The sequence below is a fragment of the Drosophila ficusphila genome, unplaced genomic scaffold, assembly GCF_018152265.1.
Source record: "Drosophila ficusphila isolate 14025-0441.05 unplaced genomic scaffold, ASM1815226v1 contig_414, whole genome shotgun sequence".
NCBI lineage: Eukaryota > Metazoa > Arthropoda > Insecta > Diptera > Drosophilidae > Drosophila > Drosophila ficusphila.
The window spans coordinates 12,914,702-12,935,452 of record NW_025064328.1 but is presented as its reverse complement, the minus strand read 5'-3'; the positions used below and the strand labels follow the sequence as shown (position 1 = coordinate 12,935,452).

The following is a 20,751-nucleotide window of genomic DNA, read 5'->3' as shown; positions in this document are numbered from 1 at the left end:
TAAATTTTTAAACATAATTACTAATAACCAGGGCTAACAGAGTTATGTTCTTAAAAACGTAAGAATATGTATGGATTTATGGACGAAAAAATAGAGAAATATGGACGAAATATGGACGAAAAAGTTGACAAATATGGAATAAAATGGATAAATATGGATAAATATTGGTAGTATAGACGAAAAAAGGGATAAATATAGGTAAAAAAAATTAATAAACGTAGACGAATATATCGATCATATTACTTTTTTATGACAATGAACAATTAGAAATCGCTACAAACAAACGTGCGCCGTTTGTCTCAAAGATCATTGCAGAACAATATGACATGTTGTGTCAAATTAGTAAAAACAAAACTACGGCGTTTGTCACTCAATATGTGTTTATATGATGAAAATGAATTTAAGAGACATAAGAACTGAAAGCATGAAATATGGAATAAAAACTGAATCTTGTTTTGTTTTGTTTTCATTATTTATTATCGAGTATAAGGCAAACGACAGAAATTTCAAAATATTTGAGCCAAACATATCTTTCTATAGGTTTTCAGACACTTTAATGCTTAAAATATGGATTTATTCAAGTGATTGTGTAAAATATGGATTTATAGGAAAAAAGGCGAAAATATGGAAATAAATATTTTTTCATTTAAAAACATAACTCTGTTAGCCCTGCTAATAACACATCATATTTTAACTCAAAAATTTTAAGCAAGTTATGATAAAAGCTATTTTCAAGTAGGTCGAGCATCTTAATATCTTTTGCGTAAACTTCACGACTAAAATTTGCTAAATTTAAATTTGGCCAAGCAGTCCGGGGACCATTGCACCCCACCACGCTCCCAGCCCAATTTCGATCCCCATCCATTCCCAACCCGTTTCCATTTCGGGACCCATCCGCATGCGTTACGCAAATTGAATTCGTTGGCTGAAAATTTATGCAACGTCGCGTCGGCCAAGAGAAAACAACAACGACAACAAAAACAACAACAACTACAAATGGGGGGACAAATGCGGGAACGTTCGCCGACTGCGAGTATGTGTATTTGGCCAATGTACTTGGCCCTCGTCCGATATCGACAGAGTTGCATTCGTCGCAACGTGGCAGCAGCAACATCGCAGGAGCAACAGTAACAGCAACTGCGGCAGCAAGCTGCATGTAAAACCGGCAACTCGCAACTCGCAACTCGCAACTGGCAACTGGCAACTTTAGCCGGCAAGCGACTGAGAAATTTATGCTTTGTTTTGCCTTGGCGATACATGGAACATCAATTCTCGTTAACTTTTCATGCACGACTGGGCGATGGAACATGAAATGGATATGCATTCTCGATTCTTTGCAGAAGCACTCGACCCAGCCGAAAAGTAAATGCGAAAAAACAATCAAACAGCAAACGGGAAAAGCATTGCAAGCAGAAAGTTTTATTTTCAACATACAAGGCGGACTATTTACATTAATAACAATCGAAAACTGAATTGTTTGACTCAAAGGAAAAAAACCTGTTAAAATAACAAAGAAATTAAATACCAAAAAATTTGTATTGCCTTTATCTTGGTTATATAATGTTAAAGCCTTGATCTTATATCGAGTATTTACTCCCTTTCCATTTTTGTGATAAGATTTCTATTGGTACCCCAATGGCTTAGTTTTTATTTTTCTTTAAAACAACTAGAACCACATAACCAAAAATCGAAAACATATTCTTCTATTTCCGTCCATGCTGAATTGATCACTTAATTTAACACACTTAATTTTTAGATTTCACAACAGATGTGTTCGATTTATGACATGGCTAACCACAACACATTTATTTGGTTTTGCAAATGTATCAATTGTTCCTTCTGGATTTGTCTCAGACTTTCCACCCAATTGAGCATTAAACACGGCCGACTTGCTAGAAACATAAACCACAAATTCGTTTTATTAACTCACCCAAGCCAGAGACGGCCAGGGCATATAAAACATTTTTATTTCGCTATGCATGAAAATGGGGAGCACAAGGGGGGAAACGTGGGTGGGTGGGTGTTTGTAGGGAAATATGCAAAGCGGTCTGACCTTCGTGACAAAGAGCACAACGACAAGTCACAACAATTGCCTGGGCCATTCAATAAAAATGTAAATTAACTTATCAATTACAACGCCCAAACAACAATAAACTGTACGGCCATTTTGGTGGGAGTGTAGGCCACTAGGCACGTGCTCCAAGTCCTTCCCCCTCAAGAGAAAAAAAAGCAAATTTTGTCGAGTCGAGCCGAGCGGAGTCCAATCTTGTGGCCACTTCTCCAGCCGGAGTTCCTTTTCTCCCGTAACGGTTTTCTTATGCAAATTGCCAACGCTAAAATATTCCAGGCTCATAATTTTTATTTCCGTTATTCGAGTTTCAAGATTGTATTGCATACTTGTTGGCGCATCTCGTCCTTACATTTTTTTTTCCCGCTCTTTCGAGAGCTTTTCCTGCGCCTTTTGGGAAATTTGCCTTGCTAATATGGCCGAAAAGGAGCCCAGTGTCTGCCAGGTTGTCTGGCTGCTCTCTTTTTTCCCCGGCCAGTTCCTTTGGGCAATCTCCATCTACTCAAAAGCAGAAAAGGAGATGGAGCAGAGTGTGGGTGGGTCTGAAGATATCGTGGACATAAATGACATAAGTTACGACTGTCAGATCTGATAATATCTTAATTTAGAGAGTGGGCGAGAGCAAAGTTCAATGTAGCTGGGGGCCACTATCAAGTTAAGTGATTCTAATGGCCCACACAAAGCAGCGAAAACTGTAAACAGGATTGCAGGGCTTCCTCTGCGAAAAGAAAGCCCTTTCTAGTTTAGATGAGAAAACTTCAGGCACTGATAAAAATCAGCTTCACATAATGACTAAAAAATCTGTTTAAAGGGGCCTTAGTATTTAAAAATTAATGTAACACTTTCAGATATAAGCTTCTGCAGCTCCTTTTTCGTAGTTTTCGTATTCGTAAATAGCCTTAACCAAAAATTTAGTCTAAACTAAAAATAGTTCTGATATCATTAAGATTAAACAGCTTTAGTTTTATTAACATAACTTTTTAGATCATATTTTAATAAACGTTCAGAACTTATAATACTTTTCTCAGTGGAGTTTTGACACCTTCGTGCAGCGAGATGAAAGGAATGTGCCTCCCACAGAATTTTCACACACTACAGCGCTCGTGGAGCTCTTTCCCCCCAGTAGTTTTCCCGGCTCCTGCACTTTTGTTGGCCAGGTCCAGAATTGAAGCATCACATAATCAGAGGCGAGGCCTCAAAGGCACGGAAGTGGTCAGCAGGCGTAGTCAGAATGATGATGATGAGGGGTTTGGGTTTGGGTTTTGGTTTTGGTTTGAGTTTGGCTTGGTCATGCAAGGCGCATTTTCGCATTCACACTGCTCACCGTTGCTTTTCCAGCAAGGCAGACAAATTATGGCCACGATTTGACTCTTCGAGGAAAAGGAGCTCCTACTGCTGGTCAGGCGATAAGCATTTGCGTGATTAATGAAAAGTGAGGCCTCTCTTTCCCTCGCCGCGGAAAGTTGTGTCGGAAAAGAGTTGCGAAAGGCAGGCAGGCAGGCAGGCGGCTTTGGGCCTTTCCATAAATAAACAATTAGGTCTGGCCACCCGCAACCAACATTCTCCAACTCCGACGCCGACTCCAATCCTGACTTACTGGCTCACAATGGGCGGGCTTTCCCGCTTTTCCTGCCTTTTGCCTGCTTTTCCCCCTCGCCTAATTGACTCGCACTCGCCCAATTAGAACTCGTAAGCGGGCACGCTTTGCCCATTTGAATTTATATTGAAATTTAATTTAATTAATAGAGCGACTGGAGACAGAGTTACAGTTCGAATGGGAAGTGGTTGGGGATTGGGATGTGGAGTCACCCACCAGGTGTTGGGTTCATTTCCCATTTTCTTTGGCCTATCGCAGCGGGAAGTGTCAAACAGTCAACTCAATAACTGTTTATTTTAGTTGGCACATTGCCAATTTTGGCCTGTGTGTTGAGTCAGTTTGCAATAGCATTTGGCCAACTGGAGCACTATGTCCATATAGTCGTATATTGTGGCTAAAGAGATTGGCAACTCTTTGCCTGCTTGGCCATAGATTTGCATTTTCTATCTCAATTGGCGGTTTGCATTTCATTAGCCTGATCAACTTGGTTAAGCTTGCAATTTGTGGCAATAAAAGGTGTCAAGAGTTGGAGTATATCGACTCCTATGGTCTTGGATTGGCTTTTTGATTCAAAAGCAGTGATATTATCTTACTTTTGAATATCTTTTGTAAGGCAGTTTGGGTTTGTATTATGTGCCTAACTTATTGCTGCAGTAAACCAAAATCTGAATCACTTAATAAAATATTATACAGTTAAAATGATTAAATTACCAATTTTCCTGTCTTGGTTAAAACATACAATACATACATACAGGGTGCGCCATCTCGAGCTTCGGTATGAAAATATTAAATAACTTTGGAAAAAAACAAAAATTCATGGAAAATGTTTTACATATATTTAGATTGATCCTTTACAATTCATTTGAGTTAGTTTTTGAATACAATATCGACTAAGTGACTTCCTTTGTTCTTGATGGCAAAAAGTGTCCTTTTTCGAGCATTTTCCATTATTTTCTTGAGCAATCGGCCGATATATTGGCCATTTCGGTGCGAATACTCTCCTTGAGCTCTGTGATGGTCTAGGGCTTGCTTATGTATACCCCACAAAAAGAAATCCGGCGGGGTCAAGTCCGGCCAGTCGATATCGCCTCTTTTTGACACAACGCATCCAGGAATTTTGCTGCAAAAACTGCATGGTTTCGTTTGCTGTCTGACATGGGACCCCGTCCTGCTGAAACCAGAAATTTTCTAGACCCTTAAAAAACTAACTCAAATGAATTGTAAAGGATCAATCTAAATAAACATAAAACATTTTCCATGAATTTTTGTTTTTTTCCAAAGTTATTCAATATTTTCATACCGAAGCTCGAGATGGCGCACCCTGTATATGTTTTTCAAATAAAATAAATAGCTGTTATTATATACAAGTTGCTTGCTTTTATTTTGTTCGTTTATCATTTTAATTGCCAAGCCTAAATTCCAGGCATAAATCAGGGTATTTCAGTAGACTTGGCCTTACGTCCCAGTAAAAACCCTCCTACGATCACTGCCCACCTGATGTCGAAGTGATCAATATCCCTGGACGTCCATTGGCTTCCATAACGAGCCAAACTCCCAGGCCAAAAACGCCTCCGCACCGCCAATCCCATTTTCCGCTTTCCATCCGCCCATTTGCTACCGTTTAGCCAGATTGATTTCGGGCCAGAAGCCGCACGACTCCGCCGATCATTTCTCTACTTTTGTGGGGGGAGGGTGATGAAGGGGGTAAAGGGTGGAAGAGCCAACAGAGGACTCGTCACGCCCACCGATGCAGTTTTCCCATCGCCGGGCCCATCAATCAATTTCGAGTGGTCGCAGTGAGCGGGAGGCACTCCACTTGCTTTTACCTGCCTCCGAATATCCGAATCCGATTCCGCGAGAAGGAGGAGGACGTGGAGGAAGAGCCATCGAGGTTAGGCCTGCGAGCGCTTTTGGTTGTAAAAATTGTTTCGGCATCATTTTTCATATCCGCAGCCGAAACCAAACCGAGAAAAAAGTACCTAAAGCCAGAAAACAATATCCAGTCGGCGGCGGGGAAATCGAGTAGCATCCTAGCAGCAGGAGCTTCATGGACTGATGGGAAACCGAAAGGTGGGTTCGGTTTTTGGAAGCTGACTCTTAAAATACCCTATTTACTTATTCATTATTTGCAAAGTTAAAAACTTGAATAAATAAAAAAAATGTGGCATTATCTTGCAGCTTAAAAATCCTCAGAAGGATATTTTAAAAAATATTTTTGGATAGAAACAAAATTTGAAAAAAAAATGAATCCCTTTTTTCAATCATTACTCATATAAAGTGTCCAAAATTATAGGACTAAATATTGATATTACGAAATAAATAAATAAATCTCCTGATGATTAAGAAATTTGATATAAATTTTGAAAGAGGATTAGGTAGATTCGGAGCTTTGAGTTTCGGTGGGCAGGGGTGCGTATACGTGATCGCTGCATTTCTTTGGTCTTTCTGCGGTGCTTTGTTTGCGCTGCTATCGACACTCCCCCACCCCCTTTTGCGTCCTTCGTTTTAAGCCTTGTTTGCTCTTGGCAGTGACGAGCGAAAGAGATAGTTGCATCGAAAAAGAAAGAGACAGACAGAGAGAGAGAAGGTTTCGCTGTAGCGCGAATTTGTTGCAATTTCTCATTGTCAGCGAACGCGTTCGCCGGTAAATTTTGATTAAACGCTCACCGGGAATTCACTTTGCCTTGCACTCTTTTGTTTTTATTTTCACTGCCGATAGGAGGTGGCATCCCGTCCCCCAATCCCCAACTCCCCAATCCCAAATCCCAGTTGGTGGCCAACTCTTTCATTTGCATTTGATAAATGGCGCTCGTTGCAAAGCGATATGTTATGCAATTTAGGGATTTCTTTTTGGTTAAAAAATATTGAAGCGATAGCTAAATGTTTGTTAAACTCGAAAATAAATGAACTGGTAGAGAAAGAGAAGTGATGAGAGTTTAATCAGGCATTTGGAAATCAATTTTTCAAGGGTCTGCAAAAGGTGAGCTATCTGTGTGGATTCGTGAGAACGAAAAGGTAGTATGCCAATGCTTCGCAAATTCAGTAACTTATCTCGAACTTGTGTCCTTAAGATTAAATCGATTTCACTTAAGTACAAAGCCTATAATAAACCTGCTTAAAAGGGAGCAGCAATTTAAAAATTACAAATTGAGAACCTGAACTCGAGGCGAAACAACAAACGAGGCCAAATTGATGCCTCGCCGACAAGTTGTAATAATAATTTCGAGCCAATTAATCAGTGTTAAATCAGAGCGTCAACATTTTCACCCCTCTTCACAATCTTGTTTTCTTTCGTCAGCTTTTTCCTGTTTTTTTCAAAAGAGTCGCCAAGGAAGAATCGAATAATTGCAATTCCGAGTTTACGTAAACAACATTCGATTACCGGCTGGCAACACTGGCATTAAAGCACATCCATATTTAATTTATCACTGAACCTGGCCACACTAATCCTTTTCCTGCTTCATTTTTTCCGGAGGAAGTCACGTGTTCTTGGCTAATAAAAATTTTCTTAAGTAAGAAATTTTAAAACCAGTTATAGTATGCGTTAAAATTTGTTTTCAGTTAGAAATGAAGCCAGCGACTACTAAAAAAGCGGCTTCAAAGCCAAAATCGAAGGCTCCACCAAAAAAGAAAGTAGAAGAAGAAGCCGCAGCTCCTGCGAAACCTCCTACCCAGCCACTTTCTTCAAAAAAAGTTGCCAAAGCTCCAGCGGTGGCATTGAGGAATCTCGAGCTGGCCCAAAAGGAGGCGGCTAAAAAGGCCATCGAAGCTGAAGCCAAAAAAGTGGTCTCTTCGGCCAAAAAAGTCACGGATTTATCTGGAAAGAAATTGGCCCCATCATCGGGTTCTTCGGCTACGGAGTTAGTTAAAAAACCAAGATCTGTTGCTCCGAAACGTGGCACCGAACCGAAAGATGAGGCTCCAGCAACCAAAAAGTTGGCCACGGCTCAAAAGCCAAAACCAAAAACTCTAGCAGCCCCTAAGCCCGTAAAAAAGGAAGCCGATCCATCAAAAAAGGAAAGTGCTGATTCCTTAGCTAACAAAACCAAAGCTGCAACCCCGGCCAAACCGAAACCAAAACCGAAGCCCCAACGACCGAAGAACATTTTACGCGGAAAAAAGTTAGCCAAAAAGAAGGTCTGGCAACGCTTCATCATCGATTGCGAATGCGTGTCTGAGGATTTGATTCTGGATGTCTCCGACTTTGAGAAGTACCTGAAGACCCACATCAAGGTGAGGAACAAGGTCAACCAGCTCAACGAGCTGGTGACCTTCGAGCGGACCAAGAACTCCTCGCTGGTTGTTCACAGTGGAGTGCACTTCTCGAAGCGCTATTTCAAGTACTTAGCCAAGCGATATCTGAAGAAGAACAGCCTGCGCGATTGGGTTCGCGTTGTGTCCACTGCCAAGGATACCTACTCCATGGTCTACTTCAATATCCAAGACAAGGACGACGACGATGATGCCGAAGACACAAAGGCATGCTAAGACATTTTGTAACCTAAAAAAAAAGTCTTCAATATTTCTCAAAAATTCAACTAATGCTGGAAAACTCGTTATGCATTTTTGAATTGCATTTTTTCTTAAAAATAAATTTGAGATGAAATGTTTTTGAACTAATGTATAATATCGCCAGAACAAGAAAAACTATAAGTTGTAATAAAACTATATTTTTTTCAATTTCTTTTAGTATTGCAGCGCCAGCTATATTTGAGTCCAGGTCTATACAAAATCCTTTATGCTCGAAGTTGCCTTAAAAACTAGCAAATTTTATTTCAAAAGCAGGTAGAAAAAACAGAATCTTTGCTGAGGTTGCCTTTTCGCATGCAGAGCCACAACTTTAAACTTGAACGATTGACATTTCAGAGAGGGCCTCGAGTGGTTTTCGTCTTGTTTTGATTGGGAGGAGCCAGTCTTGTTTTCTTTACCTTTTTACGCTTTTGTAAATACCTTAAATTGCCCCATTGGTTGGGATTGTTTTCGATGCCAGGCGGCTTAATTGCTTCGCTGTGGGTCTGCCAAATGGCCAAAAGCCGAGAGGTGGAGGTAGGGGAATCCAAGGGGGGCAGCAAGTCGTCTGTCAGCGCTGGCCGTAGGTGGTCCATAACAAGCTAATGAAATGCGAATCCAACGAACGAAATGCGACCAACCGAGTGAGTCAGGCAGCTGTCAAAATCGAAATCAACCTGAGCAACCTGGGGGCCAAAAAGAACAGAAAGGCTGGGGCGAAATATTCACGACAGCCGAGGAGGAGAATACAAAGCGAAAATAAACATAAACGTCATGCAAATCGTATGGTAATTGCTGTCATCGTCGGCTCTTGTCAAAACGGGTTGAAGTGTTTTGTAAATGCCAGAAAAAATTAAATTCCAGACATGCAGACGAGTACCAATAATAATAATAATGTAAGGAGGAAAAGACACTCACGCGATTATTATTTTGTCAAATGGGAAAACGATAACAAGCCCAAACAGAAGGAACACTATCTGACTGCAGACAATATTGGACTTGACTTGAAAAAAATCTGACAGCTAATAATGATTAAAATTGATTGAACTAACACCTTCAAATAATAACACTTTAATTAAATACCTGTCCATATAATATAGGTTTTTTAGCGTGTGATAATTAATTTCAAAGTTATTTCCTCGGCTCATAATAAAAATTGTAGTGTTAATTGCCTTTGATGAACTAGTTTTCAATTAATATTAATACATCAATTTAGGTTGATAATGGCAACGAGCTTTGATTTAATGACGCTTTGCTGTTTAAATATTAATTATGTTTCATGATGCTGCATTGAAAAAGTATAATTATCAATCTCCTGCCAATCCTTTTATATTGATTGCAAACCCTGTTTTTTATTGCAGCCAAGCAGGCTTTTAATTATACCTCAAACCTCATTCAGGTTTATAATCTTGAATTGAATAGACGCAGAATAGAGTATAATCCATTCAGACTTGAGGTTAGTTAATCCCTGTCCCTGACCAAGCTAATTAACACATCGATTACATCGTTACGCGGACAGTGTCGCTTAAAATTAATGGCGCTCGTTAAAATATCTCCCGTGTCTGTGGACTCGAGGCCTTCTGGTCTTCACTCCGCCAACAGGTTGCATCTATTTTTAGGGCCAGAGCCCTCGAGCAGCAGGTGCAGTTTCCTTCAGAAGCTGTTGCACTTCTGGCCCTTAGATGATCACATTTTCGCGGTTAACGATAACCAGTTGGAGCTGCCCCATCATCATCATAATCATCTTCATCTTCTTCTGAAGATCGCCATCAAGTGTAGGTGACAGATAGCCTCGGTCTGCCAATATCACTTACTTCCAGACAATGGCTGGTATCCACGCTTCTCGGCCACACAGGTTTTTGTTTTTTTTGTGTTTAGCAGGCGTTGACACTTTTTTAAGCCTTAATCTACTTGAGCAAATATTCATCTTTCACGCGATTCGAGGTCGTCGCTTCGACCTGGCTCAACTTGAATTTTTTCACGGCTTGGGATGAGATATCACTTACACGATTTGGCTTTGCAGATCATTTAACTGACACTTTTCCGCGTGATTGCTTTTGGAGATCCATAAGCAAAATGTTGGCTGAGGAGAGGTGAGTTCGCTAATTGGATTAATTAATGTATTGTGTTACTATTAATTTGTTTTTTCCCATAGCTCTTCTAGTGAAGGCAGCATGGTGGGTCTCATGTGCGTCGATGGCGTTATCCTGGCCACCAATTCAAGGGAACATGCTCTTTACCACTTGGATGAACGCATCTAGTAAGAATATATCACATTTATATGAGTAGTACTTTTATTTTATCTTCTTTCAAAGCTGTTGTGCCCCTCGATCTGGATTAAATCGCGATTTAATTCTGTCAGTGGGCGCCGTGGTGGATTATCAATCCCGCGTTTGGGGATTCAAATTAATGGTGGCCCAAGTGCGGGATATATTGTGCCGGAAGTACGAAGATGTTGAATCGGTGGACGTTATAATAGCTGGGCAGGATGACAAGGGTCTTCATGTCTTCAGTTTGAAGCCGCATGGCAAATGGAAGAACGTGATTTACACAGCAAAAGGCAAGGAAGCAAATAATATTATAACTTTTTTGGCCAAGAACTGGAACGTGCAGTTGAAACTCCAAAAGGCTGAGAAGCTAGCTCTAAAGTCATTGAACTTAAAGGAGAATGACTACCGGGATGTGTGCGTTATCTATAAAGTTGTAAACAGTCGGATTGAGGAGGAACCACATATGGAAGTAGATCCAGTCAACGTGGATCCAGTCGCCGATTTGGAAAGCGAGTCCGACTGATCGTAGAACAGAAACTGGTAGATAATTAATCGAATCATTCCCTTTTAACGTTGAAATAAATGAATTGTTGATGCTCGACTGCCTCCCATGTAATTAGCCGCATTTCTTGGCGTTTTGCAAGTTGGCAAGGAATAGATTAGTCGCTCCTCCCACCGTAAATGCTGCAGCGCAAGCACAAGTGATTTATATTCCACCCCGGCCTGGATAATTAATAATGATTAAAAGCCGGCGCCCATCAACGGGCAGGCAGCTTTGAATCCTTGTTCGCGTTTGTATATAGCTCTATATAGATCCCCAACCAGATCCAGATCCGCTCGTTTGCCTCCAGGGGACTGACATCCAGCTGTGCGGATTAACTTGAATTTATACTTCGTGGCTGCATTTGAATAATTTCATATTCGAGCTGGGAATCGGGATCTCTATCTTGTCCTACTATTTTGTTGTTCTCTGTGCGTGACCAGGCTTCATTTTCTCCTCATCCAGCCGGTTGTGTGTGGTATTCCCTCATTGACAGCTCCTGGGTGGCATTATGCTGTCTGCCCTGGATTTTCACTTTTCTGGCCAGCCATTCCGACAGTTGCTAATTGATTTCTACGTAGATTGGACTTCTTGTTAATCGGTTGCGCGGCGGGTTAAGTGGATCTTAAAAAATATGACTTAAACCTCTTTAATATGATTATTAATTGCATATATTTAAGCTATTTTTGTAGTGCTAAACATCGCTAGAAAGGCTATTTGAAAGGCATTTATTTATTCGTTTTAAAAATTACTTTGGTTACCAATAAACGTTGGTATAATTCGAAATTTATTTCACCTTATTTACCGGTAATATCTTTAAAACTTTCAACATACCTTAGCCTTTTTTTTATGCTCCACTTAACTGGCTTATCTCATCGAAACTCACCGAACTTATATCACACCTGTTGCCCAACTCTTCAGTCATACATATATCGCAATATTTTGGCAGTTTCGAGTTCGGAACCCCGCTTTCTGTTGATAAGCAAATATTTTTCTGCACTTCAGTCTCCATCATTTATTTATTTATTCGAATAAAACTTCAATCCGAAAGTGCACTGCCTGCCAAAAAAAAGGTCAGTGACAAGCCGATAAGAAAAAACGGATGAGCTGTACAAAAAAATCAAACATCAAATATTCCCAATAAATTAAATGCGGCCAGTTCCAAGAAGGACCCATCCTTTCCCCTGGCGGCATTCAATAATATTTCACTTTCAATCTGCAAAAAGGTGCGAAGACTGGGGATTCAGGGGATTCGGGTACCTCTGAATGCGAAATCGAGCTCTGCTACCTTGTGATATCTTTATTTACCCCACCCCAATCCATACAAGAAAAAAAAAAACATCAGTGGTGCACATACATAAATGCAGACAGTGTCACCTTTCGGCGGCTCGAGGTGGAAATATATTTATGTGGCATGCAAGTTGCAAGGTGTGACAACACGAAAATTTATCTGCAGCATCGCTGCAGCACCTCCATCTGCCCCGATCTCCTCCCGCACCTCTCGTGCAACAATTCAGGGGCAGAATATATATGACCCGGCTACCACCGGTGGATTTATATGGCATCCGAGTTGGGATTGCCGTCTTAATGCGACATTAACTCGGCGGAATCTGTGTGTTTGGCCCAGGCAAATATGAGGTGCATTATGTACACAAATGTGTTGGGCTGAAGGGATTATCTATGGAGTTTACACCTGTTGCCCTGTGCAAATATATATATCACAAGTGTTGGATTAGAAAAATAAAAACGTTGACCTACTTACAATATTAGGATACAAATACATTTGTATGATCTTTTTAAGAACCCAATGCACTTTATATCCTATAAACTGTAAGCATTGTATTATTTTAAATACTAAATAATGTAAATATCGATAGTTATAATTGGATAGAGTTAAGAAATTCCATGTATAAAAAAGAGAGTGATCGAAGAAGAGGACAGTTGATCCGATCAAGTTGATCGAGAATAAAGGCATAAAAAAGACTAAAATTTAAAAAACTAAAATTTGTTATAATTATATTATTATTTATATTAACGCATATTTTCTTCGCCAAAAAATTTCAATTCTTTTCTCATAAAAACAACTTTGTAAGTTCAACTTTTTCACGACACTTTCTTGCCGACTGTCTCTGCATAATTATTTATTTTTTTATCGTCTGCCGTTGCATTGGCAACTTTAATGAAATTGGACATGCAACATAAAGTAATTTATTTTTAATTAATTTATAAATGCAGCAACATCATAAATGGCAGCCGAAACAAAGAGGAGTTTGGGGTCGAGGCTAGAGAATTCGAGAGGAGCCAACAACCAATGTATGTAGATACGAGTATAGCCGTTGGCCAGTGAGCCGTGAATTAAGCCCCAGTCGTAAATAATTTTTATATGTAACTCGCATTCCCTCCTTTATAGATTTTAATTTTTTTTGTGTGTTTAATTTCAGTTTTATTTTTGCTTCTGCGGCATGCAACAAGCGGCACGAAGTGTCGCTGACAGCATGTCATCAGCACTTTGGACACAGGGGAGGCGGGAGGCGGTTGGCAATTGGCCACGCCCACTTTGTATCGGTGGGCGTGTGCAATGGCAGCAATTTCATTAAAATTTACTGCACACTGCAGCGGCGAAAAAAAATTGTTGCGGTCAATTAACGTCAGCAACGCGTTGCCATCGCTGCGGCATAAACCCTTCACCTTCCCCCGTTTCCCTCAAATTTTCCGCCCTTTTCCCCGGATTTTTCCACAGCACACCCCAGCCCCCCGCTCCATTTGCTTATTAACAGCCAGCAGTGCTGAGTCCGCAAGCGATTTTATTCCCATTTTGCATCTCTACACGAAACTCTTTGTTTATTATTGCTGGCGTGAATAAATAAATAAGTTCCATTGACATATGCTCAAATAAATAATAGAGCGCATTTAAATTATTGCCCCCAGCTTGGGGCAGGATATTTCACATAGTGAACGGACAGTGGGGAGGGGGAGGGGGCATATCCTCCGATGTGGTTGTGAGTTATGATCCAGACGGGGGAGACCGCAAGACCCACAGTGGCCCATAACAATAAACGGCCGGAGCCTTCGCTGACGATCATTTTTAATTTTGCACTCAACAAAAGCACAGAAACTGACAATGTGAATCGGGCTCAGAAGAAGTGAGTGAATAATTTGCAAAAATTACATTTAAGTGGAATGGATAGATTCGCAGAAAGCGAATTTTTAAATACCTTTATTAATCTTTTTATTGTTATAAGAAAATATGGAATTGAATTCTGCTGAAATTCATATCTAAAATTGCACCACATTTACTAAAAAACAGTTGGAAGTAAATCTTTTATTTTCAAGTTACTGAAAAACTTTTTATACCCATAAGAAGGGTAAAAAGCAATAATTTCCCGCTCCCGAATAATTAAAAATCTGCAGAATGCTCATTCCTTTGGCTACAAACATGTACAAAAGCTGATATAAAGTTGACTTTAGTATTCTTTCCTCCCATTTATGGCGTTTTTTCAATGTTTTCAATGGACTTGCAACTCAATTCAGCGAGCATCAAAGCGAGAACCCAATCAAATGCACTTTGGCTAGAGAAACCCAACCACCTAATTGATAAACTTTCCCACTAAACTAATTTGTTTTTACGCAAACTCAATCAGAGCCGCAGAGCAGAGCAAGTGAAAAGAATTTAATTAAGCAACAGAAGCCAAACCAAAGTGCTCCACAAAAATCGAACAAACAGAGGGAGAAAGAAGCTGTCCAGACAGACAGATACCACGCGATGCGTGTGTCGGAGCCCCCGGGAAGTTGACCCCGAAAGATTCGGTGCCCCAACCCTTGGAGAGCCAACTTATTAGGCCTCCACTGTCCAAGTGGGCGTGGCACAATAACACAGACTCTCTCGAGCAAAGGAAATTGCAGATGACTTGCCGGCCAGCAGAACCGCAAATTAGTTTCGCTTTGGAGGGATGCTCCTCGGGATCTGGCTACCAATGTCAAGCGGAGTCCAAGCCTGAATAAATATGAAAATATTGTTCAAGTTACCAGCGACCAGAGCCCAAGGCGTCTTTCCTGGAAACAGAAAGAGCAACCAGAATAACAATAACAACAATCACCCCCATGGCAGAGGGCCCTGAAAAAGGGACTGGTGCACCAGGAAAAATAAATGGGAACCACTCCTTATTATGCCACCAATGTTCCAAGATGAACTTGAAAAAATATAATCCAAAATACAGCTTTGATTGTGGATAAACACAGTTGAATTTATTTAGTATTTATAGGAATGCATTTAATAAGCTTGGTGTTTGAATCAGCATTTGTTTAATAAAGATTCTTACTAGCTACATATGCACGTATATACATAGAATAGTCATTGTATCAAACAGTTTCAATCTTTAATTTCGTGGTATAATCTATAACTCAAAATTAAACAATTTTGTTATGTGGTTTTAAGTTCTTTTAATTTATTTTAAATTGTGGTTTCACTTAGTTTTTCAATATTTTTCTCAGTGCTTGGGTCCAAAGCCCTCCATTCCTGATTTTCTCACTCCACGAAATTGACGCGAGCCGCGCTCCAAAATCGCTCCAAACGTTGTCATCGTTGTCGGGTTGTTGTGTTGTTGGCCTGTCGCGTTGTCGGTTTGTCGGGTCGGTTGTTGCATCTGCATCTCGGCATCGCGGCATCTGCATCTCAGGTCCTCCATATGTGCGCACTTAGAGATGCCCGAGATGAGATAAGCTTGCAGTGGTTACCCCTCCCCTGTTATCTCCCGCCCCGAAAAACTCCTCCACCGCTGGCCCGCTGCTTTTTGTTCATAAATTATAATTTTATGATCACGAACATATTCGTGGAATACTCGTTGGCGTTGTTGGGCTCATTGTCGCCAGCTCCGTTGTCTGCCGGCTCCCAGGGGCGTTAAATATTAAAGTGTCTGAAGATCTGGAGAGGCGAGTCAGAAAGCCCGGATTGGCACTGGAAATTGGCTCTGTTCCAGGGTCTTTGGTCCATGGAGAGTGTCATCGTTTGTGTTTACACTAATTGAAGAACTCTTCGGCTTTGACTTCCTTGCCTGGAGCCCCTCAATGTCACGGATGCTTCCAGTTTTCTCTCCCTTTTTCCGCTGGATCGTTAACTTACTTTATTGCTTTGGCCCGGGTTCTAGCCTGAAATTAGTTTGTTTTAGCTTAGCCGCCAACGAAACGGGGTGGTGGTAATGATAAGTTGCCTTCTACGATTTTATTGAAGGTCGTAAATCAATTAACTGGCTCTTTCTGACACTCTTCCTATTCAGGCGACAGCTGAAAATGCGAAGATATTGCCTTATTTATGCCATTTAATTAGCATTGCCAGTGCAATAAAAACAAATTTTTATGAAAAAATAAAATAAAGGGGAGACCGCTGGATATGTCAGATTTCTAAATGATCAATATATGTATGTACATATGTATGTAAGCCTAAGCCCATTCAACAACACGAAAAAAATTGTAACATTATTTATTTAAAAAATACGTTTTCACTTTATTTGTTTTTCGTTTGAGTTGTTGTACATTCTATTAAAATAAGAGCCGTTTTATTCCTCCCCTTGTTGACCATGAATTAAACTTTTAAATCATTTTTCGCACATCGTATGCATCTAAAAATATTTACGTATGCGACATCGGACAAAATAACAAACTCACTGTTTGCTTTTAATTGGTCTCCATTTCGTTGCTGTCCGTTTATTTACTATTTGGCGTTTTTCTGCCCCTATTTTTAATTTATACAAACATTCTGCTTTGTTAGCTTCAACTAAATCAAATTCATATACATACATACATACATACATATGTATGTACATAGGTTACGTAGCGTAATGCCTCTGAAATAATTTGGTATTTTTTAAAGGAGTTATCGATTTATTAAAGCAACCCTGGCATTTCTGGAACCGCTCTTCTTCTGCCGCAGAATTCTCATTAAGCGAAACTGGTTCAATTTGAGTTTGCTGGCGCATAATGAACTTTATGCATGCAACAAAGTGAAATTTAATAGTGCAACAGTATTCCCAGCATAATTAGCTCTTTCCGCGCAATTTTCATATTCAACCGAAGCGGCCTAATGAATTTATTGAGGCCCAAGGAGCCGTAACCACATTCTTGTTTAACGTTCCTGGTAAGTGTTTAGAGGATTTAAGATTTTTCCATCTTAGGGAATCCCAATTTGGCGAAAACTTCAAGTGCAAAAAACATCAGCAAAGTGACACTCTCGCCAAGATTATCTTGCCAACTCCCGGGAAGTTTGAGTCTTCTTCGGTTGAAAGTTAGAAGAGGACACTGCTAAAGTCCCTTGAAATTCAAGTTAAAAAGTAAATTAGCGAGAAGCTCGCGTCAAAATTAGAATTAAAAGCTAAAGCCGAAAGTTTGCCCAAGCAGAAAAGGAAACATCAAATTAGCTCAAGAAAGGGTAATTATTTCAGATGGTTTTTGTTTTCTAGTGCATTTCTTACACAAAGTTTCTGAGAATTTTTAGATAAGCTCAATAAAATGGTTAAAGTTTTTTTTTTTTTATAAAATTCAAATATTATTGATTCTATATTTTTTAAACCTCAGATGGAGTTAATATTTTGAAAAAATTAAAAGTAAAAATATATTTAAAATTGTTGTAAGTCTTCCAAACGATTTAAAGAGTTTCTTTAGATTCCTTTATTATTTCTACTGTTTGGCTTGCCATTGAAAACCGCAAAAGCATTTGGATTGGTGAATAAATTTCATTCACACTTGAGCAAAATACCACATTGCCGGCCCACCACTTTACGCCACTTCAAGCACTTCTGAAGGAGTTGCAACCTCTTCAGGTTCTTAACTAAATACCACATTTCAGTGTTTTTGCCCCTCGCTTAAGTATTGAGGAAAAAATACGTTCTTTATGAGCTGGAAATCTGTGCTGAGCGGTGCTGCAGTGAAATTAATTAAAAACGCCCACATCTCGGCGATAAATCAGACGACGGCAGCAGCAGAAGCAACAACAACCGCAGAGACCGCTCACACACACATGGCATAACAACAACATCCTTGTGGCATTCGACCCCCTGACCCCCCCTCTTTCGACCCCCCAACCCCCCTTGCCACGCCCCTCTGGTCAGCCCTTTTGCCCGCGTGTTTGCTTAAGTGCCACTAATAATCCATTGTTGGCTTTTGTCCTTGTCGCCGCTGCTTTCGATGTTCCCTGTTGTTGCAGCTGCTGTTGCCACGCCCCCCTCCACCGCTGACGCCCCCTTCTCACCACAACGATCGAACGTTGCAAAACCAAAAGAAATTGCATGTTTAACAGGCGAACGGAACGAAAAGAAAACAACGTCGCCAAAGAAGTTTCAAAAACAAAAGTTTTCAAGTCGCAAACAGCTTTGTGTGAATGTGTGTGTGTGCTCAGCGGATGTAAGAGTGTATGTGTGTGTTCTGGCGGATTTTGAGTGCTTAAAATTTCAGATTTATTTATGTATGTTTCAGTTTAGCTTTTCGTTATTTTTAATGTTTCCTCTTATGGCTGTCCGCTTATTGCAGAGAGAGAAAAGAAACCCCCTTATGCATACATATAACGACTATATATATTTATTCAAAATGAAAGGTTATAGGTTATAAAGGATATTTAAAACAAATTTTTAAAATTTTTATTTTTATATTTATAATTATATTATCTAAAAATTTTTTCAGTGTCTTAAGTCCGCACCCTTAGGGGCATGCGAAATGTGTTTTAAATTAAAGACACAACTTTTGTTGAAATATTTTCGATTTATGCAGATTCTGTTAAATGCTGACAGCGCACCAGACAAACCGAGTGCAATAAATATTTGGCGCCAAGTGGCAATTTAACATGGAGATCGAACTCTGGCCCAGTTATTTAAACTTTAAAAGCGTGTTTTCGTTTCGTTTAAAATCAGAGCCGTGGGCATTCAGTTGGATTGTCTCGCTGAAAGGTATGTGGTTGTTATTGTCATTGTTTTTTTTTTCCAGAAATTTATAATTTTCTATTGAATTTGAAATGGCAAAGCAATATGAGCAGTTTGCCTGCTCATACTCATGAAACAGAATATTGTTAAGAATGCAGTGATTGTGTTAAGTAGCTGTCCCACTCTTCTGATTACCATTGCAAATTATAGCTCTCTCATTTTAATTCTTATAAGAAGTGCAGCTGTCATTTCTAGTTAGAAAAATAATGTAGCAAAGGAGAATCTAATTTGCAATACAGTCCTACTAGCCCTTAAAAGTCCAGTTCCGATTTCAACATTAGGATTTTAACAATTTTTGGAGATACATACATACATAATTAAGATGGTTTATTTTTAAGATCACTTCAAGTAAAATAAAACCATTTTCATATTTGCCAATTAAATACATTGTATGTTCGAACGGCAGCGAAATCTCAACCGCCCACGCGCCATTCGAAGCTGTTATGCAATGCACACTAAGTTGGCCGACAACTCCATTCCATTCCATCCGATCTGGCGGCATTCTATAAATGCTGTGCTAAATAGCGCATTTAGCTTGTTAGTGTCGAGAATTATGTGACAACTCTATATTGGAGCGGGGCTCGAGACGTTGTGGCCTCTCCTCATCTCCCAGGGAGGTCTCGCACCTCTCTTTTTACTTGGCCAAGAGCGGCGATAAATATTCAAGTGTAAATGGATATGGCGGGGGGAGTGGGAAAGTCAGCCAAGCAATGAACTAATAAAGGACAGATAGGCGAAGGGGGCGGTTTATAGAGAGAAGGGGACAACGCCGACGCTTTATTAGCCAGACTTTCTTGCTGGTTTTTTTTTTCTTCTCGTTCATATTATGGTCGTAAGAGCGCGCGCCGCAAATGCGTTGTCATAAATTTAAAGCTTTGCCAAGGCGACTCCGGGAATGTCTATAAAGACATTTACCGGCAGCGGCGACGGCGGCTCCGCTAATGAAGATCAACGAGTCGGGACTGAGATTCAGACTGCAGGTGGGTGGGTTTTTCCCTCCCCCCTTTCCGCTCCCTCGAAAGAACGCATTTCTATGCACATCGCGCGAATATTTCATAAATTTCATTCAATTTTTATTAAACACAAGAAATATGAGCTACTGTAGGAGCCATAAGCATTGGGCGAAAAAGATTGTCCGGGGAACCGGCGGAAAAAAAGAGGACGTAGCAAATCCTGCACCGGAAATCCTCTCATTACGCCAGACTTGTAATTAATCTTTGGAAAATTAAAAGGAAAGACGGCAAGAAAAACCGATGGAAACTTTTGAGCCCATCGCGCGGGTTGTGCTTTGTGTACACCTGTTACACTCGATTTTCTTTTTTTTTTTTTAGGGGAAAGATCTCGATTCGGTTTTAGGGTCCGCCGAAAAGGATTAGGATGTCTGTAATTTGTTGGGCTCGGTAAATATTTGCAAATGAGTTTGAAATTAAGCCGGTTAACTGATTTTTTGGGAATCTTCTCCGCTTTCAAATTGTCTAATTAATATTTTTGCGTTTTCTAAAGGATGGGTAGTTGCAAAAGTTGAAAGTATCGTAATCTTGGAAATTGTAGCCAAATTTTATTTCAAAAACTTTTAATAAAATGAAATTATTAAATAGCTGCAGTGCCAAAATTGTAAGAGTTTCAATTTATTTTTAAACTGACTCCTAAAATTAAAACAATTAATCCAAGACTTTAAATCAATTCAAAATTCATTTTAACAGTGGTCAAGTATTAGAAGTCAAAGACAACCAAACCTCTTCCTTCTAATAAAATGTTAATTTATTATATAAACTAAAGTTGTATTGACTCGATCAATAAAA

General features: G+C 39.9%; 2 protein-coding genes across 4 annotated transcripts; both read left to right on the top strand.

The window, feature by feature from the left end:
- The first annotated feature begins 7,099 nt into the window (after nucleotides 1–7,099).
- On the top strand, nucleotides 7,100–8,345 carry LOC108096546 (60S ribosomal protein L22). 2 transcript variants are annotated; one of them, XM_017198233.1, is made up of 2 exons: nucleotides 7,100–7,177; nucleotides 7,227–8,345. In XM_017198233.1, the coding sequence occupies exon 2, from the start codon at nucleotides 7,233–7,235 to the stop codon at nucleotides 8,151–8,153; it is 921 nt and encodes a 306-aa protein (XP_017053722.1). In that variant the 5' UTR covers nucleotides 7,100–7,177; nucleotides 7,227–7,232; the 3' UTR covers nucleotides 8,154–8,345. The 2 variants fall into 2 exon arrangements, with proteins under 2 accessions (XP_017053722.1, XP_017053723.1); XM_017198234.1 differs by having other exon boundaries at nucleotides 7,127–7,177; nucleotides 7,231–8,345.
- A 1,246-nt stretch (nucleotides 8,346–9,591) lies between these two features.
- LOC108096581 (proteasome subunit beta type-2) lies at nucleotides 9,592–11,054 on the top strand. 2 transcript variants are annotated; one of them, XM_017198280.1, is made up of 4 exons: nucleotides 9,592–9,630; nucleotides 10,198–10,267; nucleotides 10,330–10,434; nucleotides 10,490–11,054. In XM_017198280.1, exons 2-4 carry the CDS (start codon nucleotides 10,251–10,253, stop codon nucleotides 10,965–10,967), a joined length of 600 nt encoding a protein of 199 aa, XP_017053769.1. In that variant the 5' UTR covers nucleotides 9,592–9,630; nucleotides 10,198–10,250; the 3' UTR covers nucleotides 10,968–11,054. The 2 variants fall into 2 exon arrangements, with proteins under 2 accessions (XP_017053769.1, XP_017053768.1); XM_017198279.2 differs by lacking the exon at nucleotides 9,592–9,630 and having other exon boundaries at nucleotides 10,095–10,267.
- The last annotated feature ends 9,697 nt before the right edge of the window (nucleotides 11,055–20,751 follow it).